The 27,757-nt window shown below is 36.3% G+C and overlaps 1 protein-coding gene across 1 annotated transcript in view; it reads left to right on the top strand.

The window, feature by feature from the left end:
* The window catches only part of LOC126758962 (tumor necrosis factor receptor superfamily member wengen), a 65,753-nt gene that overhangs the window by 21,740 nt on the left and 16,256 nt on the right, over positions 1-27,757 (top strand). The window contains 3 exon segments of the mRNA XM_050473460.1: positions 9,790-10,248; positions 10,251-10,673; positions 12,485-12,695. Coding sequence (XP_050329417.1) covers positions 9,793-10,248; positions 10,251-10,673; positions 12,485-12,695 — 1,090 coding nt within the window. The 5' untranslated portion in view covers positions 9,790-9,792.

Raw genomic sequence — 27,757 nt, 5'->3', positions numbered from 1 at the left:
GAATTTCTTTTATCGAAGTGTGTGTTTGCTTTAATTGTTGTACAAGTCAAATTTTGTTCGGTTTTGGTGAATTGCCAATAAAATATGGCGCCCCATTAAGTAAATGGATTAGCTCAATCAACACGCTTGTCCATCAAAGTTGAAAAGTAGGCGCTACGTTGGACAAGATATGTATTCTTTTATATACAAACAAACATAATAACAGTATAAATGTATTTATAAATATTTGTGAGCACTTATGCACAGTATTAATGTGATTGCGCTGAGGCAAATTTGTAATCTGTCTGAATGTGTTTTTAATTGGAACATTTGTTATTTGTGTTGTGTGACTTCAAGGACGTTCAAAAACGTGCAGTATCTCTACAAAAATAGACTTGTAATAAGTATTGATGTTCAGTTTTGAATTCTTGACATACAAACATATTTCAATTCGAATAAATTTCTTGATTATTTAAAGATTTTCAGACTAATTTCATATTTAATGCGAGACTAATTGAGTCAATTAGAGTTTAAAATGGTAATAAAAGGTTTTAGCAGCAATTTAAGAAGACAAAGGCATGTTTTGGTTAGTAATGTTTGATGCACAACATATTTTCTCTCGGGACGAAGTCGCTGGAGAAGAAACGCAGACGGTTTTTCAGCGTTACTTTACGGTGTTTTTATTTATTTCCCTCCCAAAAAACTCCTCAAAAAATCGATTTTTTGAAGCTTCTAAAGCAGGCTCCCCCCTTAAGGTGTTGTCCGGTAAGCTTCATGCTATGCTACGGGAACACAGCGGTGTTTCTCAGGCAGACATAAAGGTATCAGTAAACGTTTTGCCTCAACGTGCAGTCGTTTTCATTCCGACAACAGAGTGGCAATACATAATGTATTTGTGCGATGAAAGTTGGTGACTATTATTAGCAGACTCATTTGGGTGTCTGGCTGGAAACTGCAGGGTTTATGAACTTGCAAGAGGCGAACCCAATTACATTAGAGCCGATTACAGCTGTTGTCCCATCACGGTCTAGCACTGAACTTAAGAGACCACGCGTGAACTTAACAGGCGTTGGTAGAGGGCCAGCTCTTGTGCGACTGCGAGATACTTCTAGTCTATAATAGAACGCTGTAGATCCACTGAAATACGAGCATGTACCAAGATTCATATTTTCGCAACGATAGATATTCATACACTTCAGGCACACTTTTAGTAAAGTGAGGTAAAATATCCAATATTTTAATTCGCCATCTTCCGACTTTGAACGACCGAAGTTGAAAAGTATCGGCAGTCTACTTTCGGCGAATCAGAAGATAACTATAACTTGTATTACCATAGCGGCCTCATTAAATTGGTGGTTGGCTGAAGGCACTTTGTCAAATTACAAGGACCTTTATAATCAATACATTGTAATCAATACATTGGAGCTTTAGGTATCACAACGAACTGGAAGAAATTAAGAAAGATATTGTTTGCGAATCCATTTAAAGCCATTGCAAGATCACAATATTCGTTTAAGTGACAGAATTTCCTCAGAACTTAAAACTAGACATTGAAGGACGCTCTGAATTTAGACTTTTTACAATTTGACCAAAAAATAATAATAAGAAATGCCTCCTTATATAATGGAACACCGGAAACTGGAGGCATAAAAGGTGTGGAAAAGGAAGGCGCTGTTGATAGGATATCAGTTGCCGTGAACTATTCAGAATAATACTATAGTTCTCTAGGTAATTTCGAGCTACAGTGAGTAGTGATTTAATAACCCTAAGAAAGCATTCAAGAACTTCAAGCCCGGAAAATCAGTGTTTGAATCTCAAATATACATACAAATAAGGAGTCTCCTCTACATGAATTTATATATGGGAGATAGCAAAACCCTTTGGCCATATACCTTCATATTTAGATATAGTTATGCTTAGCCGTGGTTGACCCGGAAAGGAAGCTACTAGTACTCGGGCGCATACGAAAACGAAGTCATAGCCGACGGGGAAAACCATAATTTCAATTTCCGATTGGAATTAATTATGCAGTACGCAAAGTATGTAAGAATACAAGTAGACTGCGTGGACTATGTAGCAATACTACATAAAACGAATAACTAAAATTAATTAAAATGCATATGCAACAACAACAAGCACTTCAACGTTGTCCACAAAAGGGAAATTGTAAAAACCAAAAACAAAGTTCAAGCAATAACAGTACTTGGCCTACGACAAGCGAGTGACCAAGTTGGACAGCAAGTGCTTCGAATTTCCATTGTTATGCTCTGCAGAGTTGTGTTGCCAGCAAGGCAAGGAAGGGGAAAGCAACGATGGGACTGGGCAGCATTGCTGCACTTTTCGCCGTTAAGCGTGTGTGTAGCCATGAGTTGAGGACTTAAATGAATTGTTATACTGTCAATTGATTGGCGATCGACTTTTCGACCACAATTGAAGGCAAGTTGGGTGCGGTCGACGGCGGTGCGCCAGCGCGATTCGGTCAACTTAATTTGCTTTTAAGTACTTAAAGAGGGGAAGAAGAAATACAGAAGCGGGAAGCGCAAATAATTAGTTTTTAATATTTTCCAGAGGGTCAGCATACTCTTTAGATAAATGAGTTCAACTCTTAAGAATGTCACGCTGTCAAATTTAGCGTATAAATTAAAAGTCTGTAAGTTTGGATGCTATTATTTTGTAGTTATGACAGAACGTTTACGTCGCAGCGCCGAATATACAATATATAGTACATGGCCGTATGTACATACATATGTATGTATGTATCTACGTATGTATCTCAAAATTTTGTTACTGTAGCCAATCGTATGTAAGTATATTGTATGTATATATGCGGGTACAACATTACGATCATCGTAAGAGTACCAACAACAATCGTTGAATTCTCTGCGCCGTGCATAACTACGCTCGGCTCTGCCTTTGGGTCGCATCAATTTACGGTGCCGGTGGTTATTGTACATAGCTAATTTTAATTAAATATTTCTTCCTGTTGTTTTCAACCATACTTTTTTCCATTCTGCGCTAACATACTTATAACTACAACAACAATAACAGCATAGCAGTAACGACAACCAACCATGAAACGCGCCACATTAACATCAAGTGTTGAGCTGGGTTTTGAATTTCAGTTTGGAAAAATTTTACACACACACATAAATATTCATTTACATATGTCTTTACATACATATGGATATGTTTGAATCCATAAATTTATGCATGTATATTATATTATATTAGTAATACTAAGCGACCGATCATTTTAACATACTCTATCGGTAGGTTATGTCCACAACTACATACATACATACATATACAAATGCATAATATGACGGGCATTGTATGTCTAAATATATATGTATATCTCTGCATATATGTATGTACATATATAAATGTTTATGAAGGTAATATTTTCCCTTTTGTCACTAATGTTGCAACTAATGCCTTTGCCGCAGCGCTAACGTCGTTGATGGCGATGACGTTGACGTTGATGGTCTGTCGTTTCTAATGGCCGGTCATTGGGGAACTTCAAATTGCGGGAAAATTATATTTTAGTTTCGTTGAGGAAACGTAAAGACAGTGGCGTGACGATATTTTATGTAAATCTATTGGGGAAGATCTCAAAAACGTAATTTTTTAAAATGGCAATGCTGAGAAAAAAGTAAGAAAAGCTTAAAATATGAAAAAGCAGTTCAATATTTTCAAAAAAAAAATTGTTTTCGAAATGTTCATATAAACAAAATTTTTTTTATTTCATTCATGCCCCAAGGCAGTGAACTCGCCCCTGTGCTCTACATTCTTTATACCACAGATCTTCCAGTGATCAACTCTACAATAACGTAAGCCTATGCTGATGATACTGCACTATTAGCAAAAGGTGGCAACCCTACTACTGCTTCAAGAAAACTGCAGATGCAATTGAATGCTTTAGAACTGTGGCTCACTAAAGGAACATTGATATCAACACCGAAAAGTCCGTACAAGTAGTATATACACTCAAGCACAAAAATTGCTCTCAAGTGGCTTTATATGGTCAGTTGTTACCAACAAACACATGTGAAACATATTTGGGGATTGCAATTGATAAGAACCGTACTTGAAAAGATCACGTAAAAATAAAAAGAACTTAACTAAGATTAAAGTTGGTTCAACTAAGACTGGTTCCTTAGACCAAGATTTCACCTCAGTCTGAAGAATAATAATAAATAAAAGGAATTCAAGCTTTTCAAAATAAAGTTCTGCACACGATAGTGTGGGCTCCTTTCTATGTGAGAAACGATGCCTTCCACCGGAATCTAAAGTTCTCCACTGTAAAGAACATAAACAAAGAATTCAGCAGACGTTACCTCTTCCGTTTGCAGCATCATGAAAATATATTTGCGATTCAACTGCTGGACAAAAGTTTACAACGTAGAATTGAAAAGATTTCACTCGCTAGATCTCTCCTTTCGATTCTATTAATGTATAAAATTTTATCATACATATTTACGCCACAATGTATGCTTTATTTGTCCAATGATCGCTATTGGTGTTTGTTCGGGGAGATAAACCCAAAGCCTGTGACACGTGCCGCAATCTACGCATTTCACAGTTCGAGTTTACTTTCTGATTGATTGATCATGTAATATTCTGGGTATTCATATTCATCAAAACCGTTGAAGCACCCATTTATTTAGTGTCAACAACGCCACTGTGCGCACACTTTACAAAACGGAAGTATGATATGCTGTCATATTGACAACAGACAACGAGTGGACAGTTTGGCATAAACACGAGTAAAATCACAAAGTCGCTAATGCACGAAAACGCACGTTTGTCTATGATCATGTAATTGGTAGTTCGAAAACAAGTTGTCAATAAAAATTAAGTAAAATTGAATCAAATAAATTAAATAAAATAACATAAAATAAAATAAAATAAAATAAAATGAAATAAAATAAAATAAAATAAAATAAAATAAAATAAAATAAAATAAAATAAAATAAAATAAAATAAATAAATAAAATAAAATAAAATAAAATAAAATAAAATAAAATAAAGAAAATAAAATAAAAATAAAAAAAAATAAAATAAAATAAAATAAAATAAAATAAAATAAAATAAAATAAAATAAAATAAAATAAAAAAAATAAAATAAAATAAAATAAAATAAAATAAAATTAAATTAAATAAAATAAATTAAAATAAAATGAAATGAAATAAAGTAAAATAAAATTTAGTAAATTAAAATCAAATACAATAAATAACTGAAATAATAATAAAAAATAAATAAAAAAGTAAAAAAAAAAATTAATTAAAAAAATTCAAATTGTTTTTAAAATAAAATTAATTGAATAAAAAGAAAAATTAAGTAAATTAAAACAAAACATAATGAAAGGTAAAATAAAATAGATTATATTAAAGAAAAACAAATGAAAAAAATAAAACAAATTAAAATAATTTAAAATAAAGTTAAATAAAACAAAATACATTGAAAAAATAAAACATTTAAAGAAAAAAAATTTAATACTAAGTAACATAAACAAATAAAGAAAATTAATCGAAAAAATTAAAAAAAAAAATTATACGACAACCAAAATAAACCGTAAAAAATTAAAGTGCTATATGAATTTTAAATTAAAATTTATTATAATTATCTAAAATTAAAATTAAATTTTATACCGAAATTAACTTGATAAAAAATTCATAAAATCCTTAAAAAACTAGTATTGTAGACCTAATGCTCTCCTCTCCGAGTAAAAAAATTAGAACGTCTTCTTGTTGTCAAGCTCGATTTGGCCTTTAAAAATTCACTAACCATTTACCTTCTTGACTACTTGACTTGACTGTATTGACTGTTTAACCACCATATATAATGTATAAAGTCAGAAAACGAAAAGAGCTTCTTAGTTAAACCTCACCAGCATATTTCAAATGAAAAACTTGTTTCTGAACCAACCTGTATCTGCTGCAGGAACACTAGCGCACGTTACGCGCTTAGAAATATGAATTTTACAAATTTCACGCGCGATCGGCGTTGGTCAACGTGCGCGACCGGCAATCACCAGTGGAAATGGCATGGAAATGGATAAAAGCAAAAACAACACGTGAAAAAAACAGCCACGGAATATGCTAGAAAAACATGCGAGGCTAAACAAAAAGAGAAACAAATAAATGTGTATGCAAATAATTTTGATTGCGTATGACCGGAGCGCACACAACTTGTCGGGTTTGCCGTTGTTTGTTTGTTTGCGCGTTTGAGTGCGCGCTCGTGCATTTATCAGCGTTAAGCGGCCTAAGCAAATACAGTATGTGCAATAAATATATGTAGAGGAGGTGCTTATGTGCATACACATGTTTGTATGTATGTACGTAAGCTTGGTGCAATTGCTGACTTTTAGCTGGGGTGACAACAGGAAAAAAAAATATTGTGATTTTTTTCATGAATTTGTTGTTGCAAAACAACTTAAAATGTTTATTTCAATGCAAACATTTTGTATTTACACTAAAAATTTTATAACTTATCATTTGTACTACATTTTCAAAAATAAATATTTGCGAGTTTGTTTGAAAACCGCTAATATTTGCAGACCCTTTCTGAGAAACTCCGTTTTGTCATAAATTTCTTTTGAAGATCACATCTTTTATCACATTTCTTATATAAATTTTACTAGCGCCGCCTACAGTTTCTTATCCAGTGAAATGACCTAATGACGGCAGACCCACTTCTCTATCACAAGCAGACGTTCACTTTTGCATAATCCGTAGAATGAGGAATGATCTTAATTTAGAAGAAGTCAAATCACATTGCACGTTTCTACAAGTACTATATTTACTACATTGTAGCATGCTTACTAATGCATTGTACATAGAGGGGTTATATGTATATGTACATATATAATCGACATCAAAAATTAGATTTATATATATACAAATGTGTATACTCGATTTAGTGGATTAGTTCGTGTGTTTCTTGTGAACATTTAGCGTCATGTACATGAGTCAATTTTATTAGCTTGAAGTTCAAATCTGTGCTGACCCTCGGTCAGTCCATAGGCAGCAAAAGTATTAAATGAGCAATTAAAGTGAATTCAAACGCTGATACTTTGTAGTGGCGCAGAGTTGCCAACAATCCTAATAAAATATGTAAATTAGCAGATTTTTTAAAATAATTCGAGCTGCACAGCTGAATAGAGAAAGTCTTCTACAAGAGTGTTTAACTGCTGGCGTACGCCAATGACAACGATATCATTGTCCATAACAACCGCGTAGTTAGTTCCTGCTTTCTCCAGGTTGGATAAGGAAGCGAAGCAAATGGATCTGATAGTGAACGAGGGCAAGACCTGTCATAAAACAACCATTCGTCGCATTCGCAACTTGGCCTCCACATCACTGTTGGCAGTTATAACAACGAAGTCGTCGATAATTTCGCCTATTTTGGAACCAGCGTTAACATCAACAACAATGTCAGTCTCGAAATCCAACGCAGAATCACTCTTGCCAACAGGTGCTACTTCGGACTGAGTAGGCAATTGAGAAGTGAAGTCCTCTCTCGACGAACAAAGACCAAACTCTACAAGTCACACATCTTTCTCGTCTTGCTATATGTTGTAGAGGCATGGACGATGACAGCATCTGATGAGTCGACGTTACGAGTTTTCAATAGAAAGGTTTAGCGGAAGCATTGCCAACAGCGAACACCGCAGTGGGTTGACATAGTTCAGCGAACTAAAAGATAGCGGCTACGCTGGCTAGATCATGTCGTCCGAATAGATGAACACACTTCAGAGTGTTCGACGCAGTATCCGCCGGAGGAAGCAGAGGCAGCAGAGAGAGAGGAAGACCTCCACTACGTTAGAAATACCAGGTGGAGAAGTACACTTGGCATCTTCAATTGGCTCCAAGCAGTGAAAAGGAAGAACGACTGGCGCGCTGTACTTGGCTATAAGCGCGTAAGCGATGTCTATGTTAAAGAAGCTTACACAGAAAGGTTAAATATAAATATTTTCGAAACCAAAAGTCGTTTTTGTATACAAAGAAGAATTAAGATTTCTTCAAATACAATTCAGTTCTTTTTTCAAGTAGTGTTCCAAGCTTAAACTCTCCAGCGGCTGCGATAGTTAAGCTCCGTGGTTGCCATGGAAATATTATCAGTAGGTTCTCATTAGTACTCTGTGAATTTAGTTATAATTGCTCTAAATCTTGAGAAGCTAGTTGTTATAGTCAGATAAAGGTTATAGGTTACAATTGTGGCTTCAGTGAGTTATCGGAACTTCGCCAATGGATTCTGAATTTTAGATTTTCAAAATTTTTTATAGGTAAAACTTCTGATATCTTGCTGATTTGGTGAAACTTTTCATTTGTTTGATATGTACTTGGTCTACAAACAAAAGCAAAATTTTTGGAAAAGCGGTCCTCAGTAAATTATATCTTGACGGTCGTCATCAAAAGAGTACAGTCTCCGTATATTTCATGTAAGCGCCCTTTTCACTACGCGATTTGTCGTCCAAGAACAAAACGCGAATGACCAACCGAGATTGTTCCTTTTCATTTTTATAAAATCCGCAGACATGTCCTGTGCCAGACACGGTCCGAACAAGTCTACCAGTCATATTAAGTTGAAATTTTGACAGTAGCCGCCTAGAAGACCATATGGTCGATAGCTCTTTTGCGACAGCGGAGATCTCAGGCGGGTAGGCGGTTACTTATCGGACACCCTTCGGCAGCAAAAGGCAATTTATAGAGCATCTTGCAAAAAGAAGAAATGAGGTTTTAAGAAATATGTACAACAAAACAACTCTAATTCTTTGAAAATTGTTTGAGGTTAAAATCTCAAAAAGAATAGTCTCTAAAATATTCAAAATCGCCTCAAGAATCTGTCGAGTTTCCAATTGCCTTAGCAACTCTATATAAAATCATGCCGACACTAAATTGTTTAATGCTTCTGGGAAAATCCATTTTCAGCGCATTCTAAACGCATTGCAATTGACAACCCTCCGCGTGAGTAATAGCAGAATTGGAGTTGAAATTGCACGCCGCTAATGGATGGAACTATTAACTACATATGAACATGCATGGAATAGTTTTGTGTATAGTATATACGATGAGGACTACTTCGCCGACATTGGAGCAGATAAATAAAGAAATAGCTAAATATGTATAACCTTGTGTATCTCTCATGGGAAATTTTCACCCTGAAATAGTTTTATACTATGAAGAATTACCGCATTAGTACTGTAGTGCAAATCTCTTACATGCTTTAAAGGGCATTTTTGAGAATCAATAAAAGACTATTACATATCGTCACCTAAAATATAAAATAACGTAACATAACTTTTCATAAGTTGACAGGCGAAGGAAAAGTGATATAATAGAAACCAATCATACGGTAATAAAATTTGAGTTTTGGTTATAAAATGGTTATATATTGGTTATATTTATGGTTATATATTAGTTATATTGATGGTTATTAAATGGTTACATATAGGTTATAAGGTTATATATAGGTTATATTGATGGAGTTGATTAAACTGAGCGGTTACACTGAGCAGATTGTAACTCTAAATCTTTTTGAGACATCGATTTACAATTTTACTATGTTATTTTTATAGGTATAACCTACCGAAAAATGGAAAAAAAAAATTGTTTTTCCATTTCACACTAGATGGGCCTCTCAAAATCGAAATTTAATAAAATTTTAAATTTAAACGCTTTATTATGGTAAAAAAAATCTGTTAACATTATTCAAAAATATTCCTTCTGGAAAGCAATTGCAAAAAATTTAAATATAATTGTAAAAATATAAATAAAATACTTATGACTTTCATTTTCTACTTTCAGATAATGTCGACTCGAACCACGACGACACATGCCTGTCCAACAACGACCACGCCCACATATCGTACCCCTTCACCCCACAACATTATGCACACACACTTAGCAACAACAGCGGCAATGCCTAATTTAAGTACGAGTAATGTTAATGATAACCGCCCAACAACAAACAACACCCGACAGCACACGACGACCCTCCTTAATACGATGTACACACAAGCGGAGAGCATCAGTTGGCGTTTGCGCCAGTATTGCATAGAGGCCATAACAGCGAATAGCAGACGAAGAAGAAGAAGGCGTGATGATAATAACAACAACAACAACAGCAACACCAATTACAGCGGTAGCAACTATACAACGAATTGCAGTAGCAGTAATTGCATAGAAAGCAACAACAACAACAATAATAATATTAGCAACAACAACAACAATTACGCATATAGCACACCTGACGCTGATTACCTGACGCTGATCATAACAACAACAATAACAACAGCTATATGAGTAACAATAACAATGATAATACTAGCAGCAGCAGCAATAATAGAAACTTAAGTAAAACAACAACAACAACAACAATGCTAAGTTCACCCGCAATACAAGTGTACAATGTGATTGCGCAAAGCTTAAGTAGTTCTTCCACGGCGTTCACCTACATCACAGCTTTGCTGCTGCTCGCCACGCTATGTTCCTTCTGCGCTGCCTCACCCTGCGACCGGAACAGCTGGTGGGACCCAGTAAAGGACAAATGTATTCCGTGTACTGTGTGCGAGGACGGTCTGATACCGTTGCGTCCGTGTCAATTTCAATGTGACACGATATGCGGTTCCATCTACGATCTGAAGATCGATTGGTTGGTGCTGGCGAAAACGGAGCCCAACTGGAAGGAGGTGAGTAGTTGATGTTTCAACTGATCAATTTTCAATTTTGGTAGATATGTATTGAGCCGAGAAAATCGTTAGTTAGTGCTAAGGAATATTCCAGATGACTTCACTTTTATTCGAAAAATTGCATTTGTTGCCCGAATCTAGGATCAATAATCGCAGTTAGCATAAACTTTTTATATAACCTTACTTTATGACGGGGACGGGAATCGAAACGTTGGTATTCTGGGCAGATTTCGTACTCAACCGCCTCAGTTACGATGACGATAAGCAAAGAATTTTGTTTTTAATTCTATGAAGTTGTCCTCTAGCCGATTGAGTGGTGGCGACATATAAACGAATACTTACATATATCGGGTTTTTCAATAAGAGCGATACAAAAGTATTTTTAAATAAAACAAAAACGCTTGCAGAAGTCCAGACGCTGAAGCCGATTTTCGACGGTTTTCAAGCACAAATCGACCGATACTGCTGCAATTTCACGTTCGATATTCGTACCAAGTTCATCATTCGTTGCTGGCTTGTTGGCATAGACCATAGACTGGACGTAGCCCCACAGGAAATAGTCTAACTGCGTCAAATCGCACAACCGAGTACTAGACCATTTCATGAGATAAGATATTCACCAAACTTGGTTTGCAATAAATCGATTGTGATCACATATTGTTCAAGTTCACATCGGGCTAAAAAGTGAAAGCGGTAGCGATTCCCTTTAACAGTAACGTGCCGGTCTTGAAGTACGGCCCATTGACACCGCCGCCACACCAAGCCGTCATTTTCTCGGTATGCAATGGTGACTCACGGAGTGCGTGTGGATTGCTGCCTGACCGATAACGCATATTTTGTTTATTGACGAAGCCATTCAGCCATAAATGAACCTCATCGCTGATGATGATTTTTCCAATTCACGAACATACGACGATTCTGGTGGTCAAGCGGGTTCAGTTTTTGCGCCATTTTGATCTTTTAAGTATGTAGGCCAAAATCTTTTCGCAAAATTCGTCACAACGAAGTTACAGCGATGCCCGACGGTTGAGAACGACGTGTGAGAGACTGATTTGGGTCTTCCTCAATTGATGCGCTAGCGGCAGCAATAGTCTTGACACTACGGGTACTTCTTTGTCTCATTGGCACGACAACATTTTGTACTGAGCCTGTGGATTCAAGTTTTTCTACTAGACGCTCAATTGTTGATCTCACAGGACGATTATGACGATCATAAATTGAACGTAGTGCTCTTAAAGTCGAGTTCACTGACTCCGAATTTCGGTAGTAAATTTTACTAAATTCGACTAGTTGTTGGATCGTATATCTTTCCATGATGAAATGACAAATTTTACTGAAGAGAAATGTCAAAAGAGCGGCAAAAAATATGGCGTGGTTTGCTGTCCCTATCGGTCTACTTTTGTAGTGTCCTTATTGAAAAAACCGTTATTGAAAGTTTCGACAGTTTTAGTTATTGATATGTATCTTGCTTAAGGGGTTACATTTGTTTTCGGGCTTCATAAAACTAGTATTTTTAATTACCTTATCTAATACATGTCTAGAATATTGTTCCAAATGTTTAAGTTGATCTGAATAATAGTTTTGGAGATGCTCAAAGTCAACTTTATAGTGACTTAAAATATGTCATTTCGTTATTTGAAAAAAAAAAAAATTATTGAAAATTGACTATTTTTTGCTTCAAGAAACACATGTAACACCTTAGCATATTTCCTTTAGAAACCCCGAAAACCTTTACTGTCTGCTGAGTTCCACATTAGAGACTCGACAGTCAAACCTAAAATAAAAATTTTCATTTTCAAATACTCCACTAGCGCCGAAAGGATGAGGACAACTATGATTTGGAGCAGCAATTGACACACGAGGAATTACAGCAATTGCAGGACGGCTCACTGCCGATGGATTGGCAGACAATGGCGCTCTTTATGGCCGTATTGGCGTGCTTAATCTTCTTCATCATAGCCGCTGGCATTTTGGTGCATCATATGCGGCAATGGCGGCGTATGGAGCGTCGTCTCGATCAAGGTGAGTGAATGCTTGAAAATATGCATAAATTCCTTCACACAAGCTTAATTGCGTAGAATAATAAAAAAAAAATAAAATTAAAAATCTTAAAGAGTGAGAAGGGAAAAAATTATGAGCAGTAGATATCATTGTGGGCAATTAATTTCTATCACCCGGCTTATGATTGCTATAATAGGCGCATAAAACTCTTAACCAAAATGCATTCGTATTAATTACCAGCTACTTCCACACTCTACTCATGCGCGTTTCATTTTTATGAACTCCACACACCTGCGCTCATAAAATTTTGCCTGATTTGATGTTGGCCATAAATTGGCACTATCTAATGCGTATTTCCTGCACGCTGGGGAGTCTGCCGTAAAGCGATACAAATTTATTTATTGCCATTGTAACTGCACCATGGTAACTCTGCATGGAATTTTTTTCACGATTCTGCAGCAAGCTTACGAAGTTGCACAGCATACAGGCTGTGTATATAGGCTTATGCCAACCGCAGGCTAATAATTTATAACCATAAAATTATGTACAAAGTCACACTGTAGATCGGATATGCATAGCTTACAAATTAGGGTGATCCTTAAATATAGGGAGACAAACTTTTGGCAAATTTCTCATACCGTTAGCGATATAGTCGAAGATATCACACAAATAAGTGGTTGAGTTTGGGAAAAATAACTCGTTTTGTTTGTTTAAGTGTCACCCTAATGTATATAGAAAATTACATAGCCTCTCTTGCATTATGCGCATAGAAAAATACTGTAGAATTTCAATTGTTCAAGCAAGTATCCTTAGACACTGACCTCTACGCACGTGCAGCACATAAATATATTATATTTTTTTCCATATTCTCACTCCGTACTTCCTGCCCGTCGTTCCCACCAACGAACAAGAATTTCTTTGTAACTTTCTAACTATAATTCCCTCTGCATTCAATCATAATTTATTCCGCGCACGTTCACCGCTGCTATGGCTGTATGAGATCTTGCTCGCTGGGGTTCTAAGTAAGCAGCGATCTTTGCATTGATCTTTGGCAAAGAACTACTTATTTACTACGCGCGCCCAATCCACTTACGCCACAGTGGATAATATTATACAGTAGCGGCTAATGTCAGCGCGTCAGAAACTCGTTTGTAAGCATAAATGTTGCCACTTATTTGTGAATTGTGAGTGAGTGCTTAAAATTCCTGTCACATACTCCTGCCTAGATGTTGCTCTAGGCTTCTCTTTGTTTACCTAACGTTTTACTATTTTTTGTTTTTTCTTTCTGGTGGCTTATTCCTTTAAAGCGCGTTCAACTGATCTTGTGTGTCCGCAGCTAGCAGCCTTTGAGGTTAACTTAAAGTCACTGTACCCGTGTAAACAATATTTATATTCTCTATTATTACTTATTTACTGGCATTTGTTGACAGTGGTGGGGTGATGTTATCTTCAAAGGGGGTTGGAACGTGCGGAAATGTTTGTTGAGTTAAATAATGAACGTTAGACGAGGCAATCTGATATTTCACAAATCTCTTTGCGATCTTGTACTGGAAACTAGTTACACAATGTATTCTCTGTTGGGAGCTTATTTACTTATACAATATATTATATAAAGTACCCGGAAATTGTAAATAAACGCAAAATATTTAATTATTCATCAATATTTATTTTGTCGCCTTCAAAGTAATTCCCACCAGATGTAATACACTTATACCAACGATTTTTCCAGTCGGCGAAACTCTTTTCATAAGCACTTTTTGGGATGGCCTACAGCTCTTTCAGCGAATTTTGGTTTATCTCTTCGATCGACGAACGGGTTCCACGGAGTGGCAGTTTCAGTTTGGGGAACAATAAAAAATCACACGGAACCAAATCTGGTGAATACGGTGATTGTTCGATGGTGTTCATTTGTTCGTTTTTGGCTTTGAATTCGGTCACTAGCGTGCCTCGATCTCAGTGTATATTATCATCGTGTAAAATTCATTATTTGTTCTTCCCCAATTCCGGCCGTTTTCGATGCATGTTCTCATGCAAACGCCTCAATACGACCAAATAGAATTCCTTATTGACCGTCTGTCCTTCCGGAACAAATTCGTGAAGCACCAAACCACGAATATCGAAAATAACAATGAGCATCACCTTGATTTTTGAGCGACTTTGGCGTGTTTTTTTGGTTTCAGCTCGTTTTTCTCTCCATTCCGATGATTTTTAACTTGTTTGCATGCCAAATTCATGAAGCCATGCCTCATCGTCAGTCATAATGGTCTCCATGAATGTGGGATCGGATTTTGCATGATCAATCATGTCCAAAGAGACCTGTTTACGAAACTCTTTTTCAAAAAGATTCTGCTTTATCGGAAAAAATTGAGCAAGAACACGTTTCATACTCAAAATATGCACCAAAATCATTTTAGCGGCGAGATGTTGAGGTTTCTTGCTATCTCTTCAACATTTACCTGACGATTTTCAAGCACCATATCCTTCACTTCTTTAATATTTTCATCAGTTGAAGAGGTCGAAGAGAACGAGACATGTTTTCAACGATATTTCGACCGTCTTTTAAGTCTTTGTACCACTCGTAGGTTTGTGTTTTTGAGGGACTAGATCGCGTTGATAGACTGATATGGCTTAGTTGACTCAGCTCGTCCTACACCTTATATACAAGGTGTGTTCCAAAGTGAATCTAGCGCCCCCTGGTGGCGTCATCTGTATGTCGACTGCTATCTTTATCGATTGTCCAGTGAGACTTTCATTGATTGGAAGTGAAGTTATTGCGTTTTAAGTGTCAGTATGTTTGTGTTATCGGCACGAAAATGAGCTTCGAGCAAAAACCCAACATTAAATTTTATTTTAAAATTGGTAAAACTTTTACCGAAACGTTTCAATTGATGAAAAAAGTTTATGAGGATGATTGCCTATCTCGTAGCAGAGTGCACGCGTGGTTTCAAGGTTTTCAAAGTGGTCAAAATCCGTGATCATCATTGAAATTCATGGAAATGGAATCGATCTCCAAAATATCGATTTATCGCATTTTGACCGAACATTTGGACTTACGAAAGGTGTGTGCACGGTTTGTTCCGCACAAATTGACTGACGACCAAAAATTGCTCAGAATCCGTCTCATCGATCGAAGCTTGTGACCGATTATTTGACCAAAAATTACATTTTAACCACTAACGACTCCCCGTATTTACCCGATATGGCACCGTGCGACTTCTTTCTTTCCGGAAAAATGCATTTGCCATGAAAAGAAAGCGTTATGCAGACGTAGAGGCCATTCAAAAGGCTTGCACCGGCATACTGGTTGCCATACCGGCCAACGAGCTAAAACACTCTTTCAACATGCTTTTGGACCGTGCAAAAAGCTGTATTGAAGCAGAAGGAGACTATTTTGAATAAAATAAATTGATTTTGCCGAAAAACCATTTGTTCTATTTTTTTTTTGAAGTCCTGTTTACTTTGGAACGCAAAGTACGTTCTGTTTATTCTGGACTTCTGCCAAGTTGACAGCCGCTGGCAGAATATACTATAAATTGAATATATTTGGGTCCGTTTTGGTTCGTTATACGCGATTGTTGTCTAAATACGACAAGGGTTGCCATTGTGGTTAGTCCAATAGAAATATGTTTTAGATTAGTAATGGCAGTACTACGTCGGTTATAATACATAGTCTAGCTGAGGTGAATCGAATGATTTAGTACAGAAATTTGATAGCTCACTAATAACTTCAAGAAACATAACTTTGGTTACAAAGGCTATTTATCTATCTGTCCATACTGGTTTCAGTAATTTCTGTTCCCTCCTTAAAGTGGAAGATATTCCCAGTAGGTAACATGACCCTAAGATCGAAGGTCTTCTTGGTACTGAAGTTTATAAAGTAAGAGGGCATATATTAGTTTTCAATTAGGAGGATGATTCTTCGGCAACATTGTCGGTTTTAGAAACAGATGTTTTAACATGAAAAATTAAAATATATTTCAAGTATCCCTCACGATAATTGGTAACAAGTTTATTATAAGAAAACGTACTACTTTGAGGTAAAGTAATTTTCCTTGTCCTTACGTCAATATTTAAATGAACTCTTAGAACCGTTTAATATCGAGTGAGTTGTCAGACAAAATCATTACTTTTTGTGACCTTTGTTCAAGAGTTTTAATGTCAATTAAAACTTTCCAAACTCTTATTATACCCATTACTTTACCTTTATGCTATAGAAATAAGAATGATAGCAATATTCTAAAAGAAATCGCCCTTGATGTTTGAGAGAACGATTCTGCGAAAGATGAGTGTACAAAAAAAATCGTATAGTCTTACTTTGTTAGATTGAGTTGTTGAGTGTAGTAGCATTGGAAAGAGGAAGTCTTCAAGTATTAAAGTAGAATAGACCAAACGGGGTGAAGATCACACTAAGAGCGTTGAAATATACATAGATTCAGTGGTGATTATTATTCAATGAATAAAAACCGAAATCAGCACTCAAGAATATAAAATTAGTATACTTACGAAAACGAGCGCTCAAATTCCACAAAGAAATACTTGGAAAAATGCTTCAACATTTCCCAAAACATACCACACCAAAGGCGGTGAAATCAAAGTTGGAATGCACACACATACAATATAGTATTTGCCACTAGCACAAATTCAGAAAACTGCATTTACAGTATGCAACTCCTGGCGTTGCCTCAGTTCAGACTCGCACGTTCTTCCTTGGCCCCACATTGACGCGCCCTTGGAAGACAGCACACCGCGTTGTTTGTCCAGCATAATAAATTAGTTACCGCGAATTGAGCAGTATCGAAACATACTTAGGCAAATACATACAGTGTTTGTAAGTTTGTGTATACTTGATTGCCACAATTACTATTTCAATGGTTGGAGGTTTTTTCTTTCAAAATACGGCTTCGAAATTCCGCAAACGATTTGTGACAACAAAAGCGTTCAATATGAATTGAAATCGTATAAAGCTTACTATAAGGCTTACACGTTTACGAGAAGGAATGAAAAACTTTTCGCTGAAAGCAAGCACGTGACTTGAAGAAGGCTTGAGAAATTTTGGGCGCAACGCTTTGACCAAGTAGTATGGCGAAGAGAAATGGAGCTGGGGTGCTTGAGGAATTTTGCCGCTACTTGTTGGCACAAACAACTTTGGGTGCGCTTTTTTAAATGGAAATTTATTTTTTTAATCGTGTTAATTACACATTACCGTTCATTACTGGCAAGCGTTTTCGATTTCTCAAGAAACGAGTGTTGTAAGTACAGGTTAAATTACTTCTCGCCAAAAATATTTTTATTGACTAAGGAAGTGCTAGTTGTACATATGTACATATTTATACATTAATACATATATGTACATTTGTATGTATGAATACACTTTCGTTGTCGTGATTCGCTCTATCGCTTGTTATTTTATGTTGCAACAGTTGCCACTTGCCCCATAATTGGTTAATGAGTTGCCAGTTTTTGCGGTCAACTTACACACTTATAATTGAGGTGATTGAAAAATGATGATTTACAAAATGTTTAACAACTGTTAGCACTTTTAAGCGCTCGTGAAAATAAGACGTGCTAAGTAATTTCAAAAAAATTATAGTAAAAAATTAATTTAATTACAGTTAGAGACTTTCTAATATAGATTTATTGACGGAAAAAGGTTATAAAATATGTTTCTATAATTTAGGAAATTATAAAGAATATAAAAAAAATAAAAACGTTAATATCGACAGCAACGAGCCATCACAGAACATTTCTAATATATGTAAATGTTATAAAAATATGCTTATCTTGATTTCGATCGGTCATGTGGGGTTGGACTGAACTTTCGAAGACGACCATCGTCCCGTTTACGAGACGCAGGTCCCTGCCCGGCCTCAGGAACCTAACCCTTGGGAACAGAGAGATAGAGATGAGTAATGCCTTGGAAGGATTTGGCAGAGGTAACTTAATCTTTTTCCAGCGCATTAAAGACTTAAGTGGCGAAATACCAATGGCTCTTCTCTCAAGCGATAGCATTACGAAAGTGTGAACTTCACTAAGAAGTTCAAGGCTACCCTACGATTCCGCTCTCGAGCTACTGCGTAGAGATAGTACAATCAAGTGGTGTATCGACGGTTCGAACATGCCTATGGGAAGTTTTCCCAGCATATTCCAAGCAGAGGTCTTTGGTATAAGTCGGTGCGTAGAGATAAACCTCCAACGTAACTATCGTAACGAAGATATGTATATTCATACTCAGCGACAGTCAAGCGGCACTTAAAACGATCTCTGTGTACGAGATCGAATGACTACTGGCATCCACCAACATGGTAAGACCCGAACCTTTCACAAAGGAGCTGCTCCGCAAGGATGAATGAGTGGGAAGGGAGGGGTATTGGCAACAAATCAAAGGCATGTACCATGCCAAGTTTTGGTTACAACCTTAAAGGTTGAAATATGTAATCAATCTGGACTAACTGAGCTTCTTGTCGCATTTTACACTAGCCATTATAAGCTCAAGAAGCATTTATATTACATGGGCTTAGCTTGTTATGCAAATTGCCGGTTCTGCGACATGGAGCGTGAAACTCCAGAAGAGTATGTTTCCAAAAAGGGATCTCGTCGCTTTAATAGAACTTAGCAGTTTATTGGAATTTATCAGTAGGCTGAGGCTAAGTGAGTCGATTGTGACTTAGGAGAGGGCACAATAGACTTTAGGTCGCGGTCAAATACTCATTGTTTTATCTAATCTAATGGATCGGTCACTTCGTAGGCGTGAAAAATAATCTATGCCGGATAGACAGGTGGTCAGGACTAAATCGACTCAGTTCGTCGAGGTTATGTATATATGTATGTATATGGTGCATATACTTTAAGAGTCTCCGACTCCGAGTCACAAACTTTGTGGAAAACTAAATAAGCAGTGTTCAGGGTATAAATTTATAATTTTTTAACCTGGCTATCAAAACTTGAACCTCAAATTCAATAACACGTCACTCAAATGCCTTAAATTTGACTTTGAATCGATGATGATTATCGTTTATTCAAAATTATTTATACTTCTATCTTCGACCAGAGCATTACCACTCAAAGTAGTGAGCATGTGAAGAATACATCATTTAATTTTTAGGAATCACAAATAAATGCAATAAAGCGCGAACATTTTTTTTATAAAAAACATTAATACACAGAACTAAACTTTGAACAAAAATTATGACCCACTCAACTTCTTAAAAAACAAAAATAACAAAAAACAAGAAAAAACGTTAACTTCGGCTGCACCGAAGCTAATATACCTTTCACAGGTGTATTTCTTTTAGTAACTATGTGTTCAGTTTGTGTGGAAGCTATATGCTATAGTGAACCGATCTGACCAATTTCTGCGGAGATTACATTGTTGCCTTAGAAGCAAATCTATACCAAATTTGGTGAAGAGACATTGTCAAATGTGAAAGTTTTCCATACAAGAACTTTATTCCGATCGTTCAGTTTATATGGCAGCTATATGTTATAGTGGTCCGATATCGGCCGTTCCGACAAATGAGCAGCTTCTTGAAGAAAAAATGACGTTTGCAAAATTTCAAAAGGATATCTTAAAAACTGAGGGACTAGTTCGTATATATACAGACAGACAGACAGACGGATATGGTTAAATCGACTCAGCCCAACATACTGATTATTTATATATATACTTTATAGGGTCTCCGACGCTTCTTTCTGGGTGTTACAAACATCGTGACAAACTTAATATACCCTGTTCAGGGTATAAAATCAAAAACAAATATCAAGAAATTTCGCTTCCCAGCCACTTAATTCCTTCCAACTTGCATATTTGTCTGCCCACAAAGCATTGACGTTTTTATGCGCTCTCAACTTCAATTGTCCTTGACAGTGATTTTCAGCAGAAAATCCAAGCGAGCCACCAAATAATCGTCTACTCATACAGACATACATATGTCTGCAGCTTAAGAAATATCAGAAATTTGTATAAACTTTGTAGGTTATGGCATATGTGCACATAAATAATATCTTGTTCACGGTCTACTGGCACCTTGGCCGCAACTAAATAATATTTTGTGGCGCTCAATGAGCCAAAGCGTTTGGCAATGTATGGATGTCTTCGGAAGCCACAGAGTTTTTGTAGTAGTGCTGAGTCCCAGAGGCGAATATGTTGTTGTTTATGGATGCCCATACACCATGGCAACCATAGATTGGTATATACATATGTGCATACATATATTTATGTTGAAGAACATACATTTCTACCTTCCTAAACGCGTATCATCGCTTCGTTGTTAGTTTTCAACAACTGTTGTACCCTCAAAATATCTCAAAATGTGTGCTCGCTTATCCCACAGTCTATGCTGAAAATAAAATGTTGACCTTATATAGAAAAAAATCAGAAAAAGCACTTGCGGTAATAAAAAATATGGTTTCAGTTTGGTAAAGGGGCTAAAGTTTTTGCAGTAGTTTTAGTACCCGAATGCAGCATGTTGAAACGAAGTACATATAGTATGTATGTTTCGAAGCATATCCCATACAAATTCGAAATAAAGAAGACTTTCCTTTCCCTTTTTCTTCAAAGAGGGCTGTCTGAAGTTGAGTGTCTGCGCAAGACTTTGAAATTTCAGCGAATAATAGTGTTCTGAAACAGCACTTTAGAGTTTATGGTGGAGTCCATACAAGTATGTTTTTCTTAACTAAAATTTTCCTATTATTAAAGAGTTAGTTTGGGTAACGTTGTGTTTCAGCTGATAGAATGAAATACACTGGGAGTTTATGGTTTTATTGTTCGAACAATAAAAATAGAAAAATTTAAGATCCGATAGATGGCACGGTGTCAAAGAAAGATGTTTTTTCATGTCCTCATGGAAAATTAAGCATACTCAATTAAACTGCATCCAGTATTAGTTATTCCACAATTCTGACCATCAAACCGAACCTAGAACTCCTACATAGCAGATTTTAAAGGATTCGAGTCGTTTTCGAACGGCAGATGGTTTTATGAGGTGCTTTTCCGTTCCCATGACAGTTTGGTCTAAATAACCGGAACGGGTCCGGACAACATGAGGTGCTTGTATGTGTCAAAAGAAGCTACGGGATTTAATATTTTCTGTCTGAGGCGAACTCTATCTTCCGCGCCGTCTTATCAGCATTCGATATGAGTCCTTTTAGAACTTTATTGAGGTTTTGCTCGTTATGTAGGCATATCGTCATTATTTCTGCATCTTTCTAAATATGAGTTCGTTTTACGGAGGATGCATTTTTGGGGAACAATTTTCACTATTCGGGAGGCATAATTAAGTAGCACCGACGATTTCTATTGGCAGTCGGTTATTATTAATATTTACAATGCCTGACCTCATATCATATCGCAAATTTATATATAGTATATGTATATATATATACTTATATATGTAAGATCGGCTATAACTCTACAAGAATTAATATATGCCCAAACCAACTGCATGCGAACCACGGATAACTGTGAAATGTTTACCTAATCCACCAGCGAGGCAATAACATATCTACAACAATATATTGCTTCAGCGATTTGCTGCCACGACTGTTTATCTGCTAGCTACTTCTGACTAAAGTTTAAGCGTTCCTAAGCACACTGGCGCACTTTCATACACACATACATATATACATTTCATACATACAAATATACCTACATTTGTAAACACATTCTCGTAAATAAAAGTATTTGCGCAGCTACCGCCTCACCTGAATGACTCGCGAAAAAGGCGCAAAGGGTGAAAGCTTCACCTTAAAATATAAACAAACCGTTCTGTTTACAGGCCTCCGTATGCGCGTGTGGGTGCGATCACTGCATTATTGTTGCTGCCACACGACTGCCAGTGTGAGCTTCCTCCGCGCGGAAGACACGCCACAGCCTTTACCACTTCCACAGCTTCCACTGACAGTTCATAAATAATTATGAACTCTTGTGCTTTGAAGCGAGAAGTTGTTGTTGTAATTGTTGTTGATGTTTTGTTTTTGTTGAAAACTTGCAGCCAGCCAGTAGCCATATGCTACATGTTGCTTGTTTTCGTCGATGTTGCTACGTTCTGTTGCTTTTTATACCTTGAACGGGGCATAGGCGTATTAAGTGTGTTATGTGATTTGTAGTACTCAGAAAGAAAACATCGGAGACGGCAAAAATTATATATTTAAATGATCAGCGTAGCAAGCTGAGTCTATTTAGCTACGCCCATATGTCTGACCCCGCCTGTATACACTCGAACTAGTCTCTCAGTTTTTGAGGTATCGGTCTGAAGTTGGCCATCGTTTTTTTCTCCCCAAGAATTTCCTCATTTGTCAGAACCACCGATGACCCAGTTTTTGAGATATCGAACTGAACTTTAGTACATGTTTTTTTCTCTCCAAGAAATTTCTCATTTGTCGAAACCACCGATAATGAATCACTACATGATACAACTCCCATCTAAGCTGAGCAATCACAATAAAGTCTTGTAAGGAAGACGCTTTTATTGGACAACATATCTTCACGAAATTTTAAAAGAATTTTTGTTCAAGGCAACGCTATAAGCTCATAACATATTCTTCAGATCGGCGCACTATAACATATAGCTGCCATACAAACTGAACGATCGAAATAAATAGCTTATATGAAAATCTTTCTTATTTGACAAGATATCTTCACGAAACTTGGCTTGCCTTATTATCCAAGACAATGTTACAATCACCGAAGAAATTGTTCAGATCGGACCACTATAGCATATAGCTGCCATATAAACTGATCGTTCAAAAAAAGTTCTTGCATTAAAACTTCTTTACTTGTCAAGGGTATTATAGCTGTGGGGCAACCAAAGTTAATATATTTTCTTGTTCAATGTTGTTGTTGCTTTTGTTGTTGTAATTACTTTTTTTGTTGCTTTCATTAGTTTTTTGTTTATACGGTAGTTCATTAAAATTGTAAATTCAGATTGCTTAGCTACTGCTTGCCTTTCGACTTCTGACTCTACGCCGGATTCGGCTACTGTGTAGCCACGATCGTTGTTTGGCTGCAAGCGCTTGCACACATACAAACAATATGCATGTGGGTGTGTTAGTGGTTGTTTTAGCTGCTCTAAACAACTTGTCTTGCAGCTTCCACATGCGTGGCACAAATTTGCTGGTATACAACAACAACAGTATACATATATACAATGTATATTATACATACATATAGCATATGCACATCTGCCAACAGCTGAAAGATGAATGGCATGCACCACTTCCACCCACTAAAACTAATAATTCTTATTCAGCGAAGATTTCTACAAGAAAAACTCAAGTACACTTGTGAAAAAAATATGTGGAAACATAAAAAATCTCGCCGCTACTTTTTATTGCCACACACAAGCAAACACACACACACATACACATACTTACGGCGTGAATTATGCATTTGCTGCTGCAGCAGTGCAATTTTTCTTAATTTTATTGCTTTTGTATTTTTGCCGCGTTGCCACTGTGGCTCATTCCTTCCAACATTTTATCTGTTTGTGAATTTATGAGCTGTTTTGATTTGTAGTTCGCTCATTTGGAGATTTAACAAGATCAACTAGAGGAGGCTGAATGGCTGTCCCGTGTCGTGGACGGTGGTTCCGAGTGACTTATGTGCTGCGCGCATATTAAGCAAGAAATATATGCAGACATACATATATTTGGCCACAAGCGCATAACATAAGCTGAAACATAACAACAACAAAAATAGCATTTTCTCTGATTTCAAATTTCAAAAACTATGTAAGATATTTTTTTGATTTTTTTTCGATTTTTTTTTTTTTGAAATTTCTTATTTATGTTTTTCGTTTGTTTATGTTTTGAGCTTTCACCTTTTTTCCCCAAATTTCTTTGTATTCACGCAACAATGTGCAGAATTGTGAATTGAAAGTTAGGAAAATGAGCAATGTTAAAATTAGTTTTCGAAATTCGAAAATAAACATGTGTGCCCCCATTTTGTGCGGCGGTACGTGCGCTGGCCACGGGCTGTAGAGCCCCAGTGTGTTCAGGAAGTCGGAGGTCACATTTCACACCACGGGCGCTAAAGCGTGGCGTTGAAAACTATATTAATTACGGCATGCTTTATTTATGGGTCAGCTAATAATTTTCCACGTACTTTTTTCACTTTGATTCACAGCAAGTGGAATGTATTGCCGATGATTGATATCGTGTGTGCATAACGGCAAATGATGAAGTGGATTTTATTTTAGTCATTTTTCAAATACGCTTTATTGTTTTCAAAATTTATGGTGCTAGTTTAATAAATTTCGAATAATAGCGTGTGATTTCGTGTGCAATAAAAATGTCGTAAAACAAACAGATAATATTTAATGGGAACACAGCTGTCTTGGTTAAAATATTAAAAAAATAAAATTGGCAAAAAATTGTCTAAAATTTGTTATTATAAAGTGAACTTTCAATACGTAAGAAAATTGGTACGAATAGGATTCTTACTGAGCCAATATCGGAAAATTATGAATACTGAAATTCAAATTATATGAGGTTTTATATTTTAGGTTAAAAATTCTTATTACTAAAATTACATATCAGAATACTTAACTATCAAACCTAGTTTGAAACTGAGGACCTGGCCAACGACATTGCCTCTTATACGAAAGTACTACTGGGGCAAAAAATAGTAAGATTTTTTACTATAAAACCCATTCTTCGACCATCAACATAAACTGATGATCAACACGTCAATAAAATAAAGGAATTGGTGCTTGAAAATAGACGATCGCATCGTTGGAATATCGGGGGGTTCAGTGAAAACCATTTTGAAAAATCATTTGCGACTAAGAATAGTGAAAGCACGATTGGTTTCAAAATTACTCATTTTTATTCAAACAACAACGTCGCTTTCCGACTACCAGGATGTCATGAAATGAATTATTACTGACGATGAGTCTTAGATCTATGCTTACAAACCGGAAACAGACGATCAATAGGCCGAATAACGTGGCAAAGGTTCAGCCAAAAAAAAAAAAAAAACAAGTCAGAGCAGGCCAAACGCCAAGATTTTGTTGACAGTTTTCTGCAATTATCGTGGTGTGGTGCACTCCGAATTCCTCTGACTGGCCAAACTATCAACAAGGCCTACTATTTGACCGTTATACGTCGTTTTCGTGAAGCTATTCGTAAAAAGAGGACGGAATTATGGCCATAATCTATTGAGCGTAATATTCGCAACGTCGCTTCAGACCCAGCAGTAATTATCGGATAATATCAGACCGAAGACCTACTCCAGCACGCAGTGAAGAAAATATAGCAGTCGTTGCTGAGAGTGTACACGAAAACCGTGGAGAGTCGATTCGACGCCGTTCGCAACAACTCGGACTGACGTATGGAACGACTTGGCGCATTTTACGTCGAGATCTTAAATTGAAAGCGTACAAAATACAGCTTGTGTAAGAACTGAAGCCGCTCGACCTTCCCAAGCGACATCGCCTGACGACACAGTTAAAATTTATTTATCCAACCAATGGCACATTGAAGTATGACATTCGAAAAATGTCTTATCAATTTTTTACAAAGAAATATTAAAAAATACGGCAATGGCAGCAATTGTCCGGACGGGTCTCGAAAAAAAGTTGAATTGCGGTGCCCCTCATAACTCGTTGCTGGATCATTTGAAATCAAAAAATGAAAGTTCATTCGTTAGATAATAGTTTTCCCCAGGTAACGCTGTAAGGGTTTTTTTGAAATTCCAATTTTTGAATTTTTTCGAAGACTTTGAAGTGAAAAACACAATTTTTTGGGAAAAAATCGGCTAAGTTGTTATTGCGAAAACAAAATTATGAACAAAAAAAAACTCTCCAGCGTTACCTCGTAAAATATGTACAGAAATAGTGTTTAAAATTTCAAAAGGATCGGTGCAGTAGTTTCGAAGTTATGAGGGACACCGAATTTGAAAATGTGAGATGGGGAAGAAACGCTTTAAAGTTTCACAGACGCTCATAATCAAATCGGAGGGCAGAGACTTACAAGTGTATATCTCCGTCAATTTTGCTTTAATTGCTCTCAAATTTTCACAGAATAATCTTAAGATATTGTACATTAATATAAAACAATAAAAAATGTAAAAAAAAACAAAAATACCTTACTCCCCCCTTAACAATTTGGGAATATAACATAGAAACTAAAAGACAGCTACGAATTATAATTTTAAAAATAATAAATCAAATTATTTTAAGACCTAACTACCGGAAATTATCAATAATTCAAACACAGAAGAAAAAACTTCACACAAAAATACTAACCATAGAAATAATGAGGAAGAAATACCTAAGAGTGTGAAGTAAAAGACAATAATGCTTATGAAATAAGAAAACAAATGAAAAAATTACAAAAAGAAAGTTTGTGATCTATGAAGCAAGTATGCCTTATAGCATATCTGTATCTATAAAACAAGTGTTCAGTGCTTCAAAGCTTATAAAGTTGAAATACCGTCATAAAAAGCGAAATTCCCAATGAAACAAAATGAAATGTGGAAATTATAAGCGCCAAGGACAAGTGAAATACTAAACGCAGGTGAAAGAAAACTGTCAAACGGAACTAAAGACAAAACCACATGGGAACATAAAAACAAACGGCTTCCGGCTAACGGCCGGATCTATAAGAATACACACAATGCTCAATGTATAATGAGGGAAAAGTAATAAGAGAAAAATATGGAAAAATTTCAATAATGTCACAAATGTGCTGTCGAAACATTTTTCAATAAACATTCCGATGCAACGGCAGTCGGGCCAGTTAAGAGGTGGCGTAGGCGTTGGGGAAGGCGTTGCGGTGTACGATCAAGTGGCGCGCCAACGAAACGCTTATGGAACGTAAGTACATACATACAAGTATGTATGTACATACATCAAATGTCACTTTGGAAACAATTTCGAAAACATATTAGAGAACAAGCGGAAAATAACAAAAACAAAAGCGGCACACTAAAATAGATTCTCTAAATTTACGTCGCTGGTATTTGTTAGTAGTTCTATACAAGTAGACGTACCTATGCGTACACATACACACACACGTTTGTGGTGTGGTGTAGAGTGAGGCGCTTGCGGAAGTTGTAATCCCATTTGGTGGCATAGAAATTTATG

This window comes from Bactrocera neohumeralis, chromosome 5, assembly GCF_024586455.1.
Source record: "Bactrocera neohumeralis isolate Rockhampton chromosome 5, APGP_CSIRO_Bneo_wtdbg2-racon-allhic-juicebox.fasta_v2, whole genome shotgun sequence".
In the NCBI taxonomy this organism is placed as follows: Eukaryota; Metazoa; Arthropoda; class Insecta; order Diptera; family Tephritidae; genus Bactrocera; species Bactrocera neohumeralis.
Note: the sequence above shows the minus strand (reverse complement) of the source record. Positions and strands in the feature narration are given on the sequence as shown.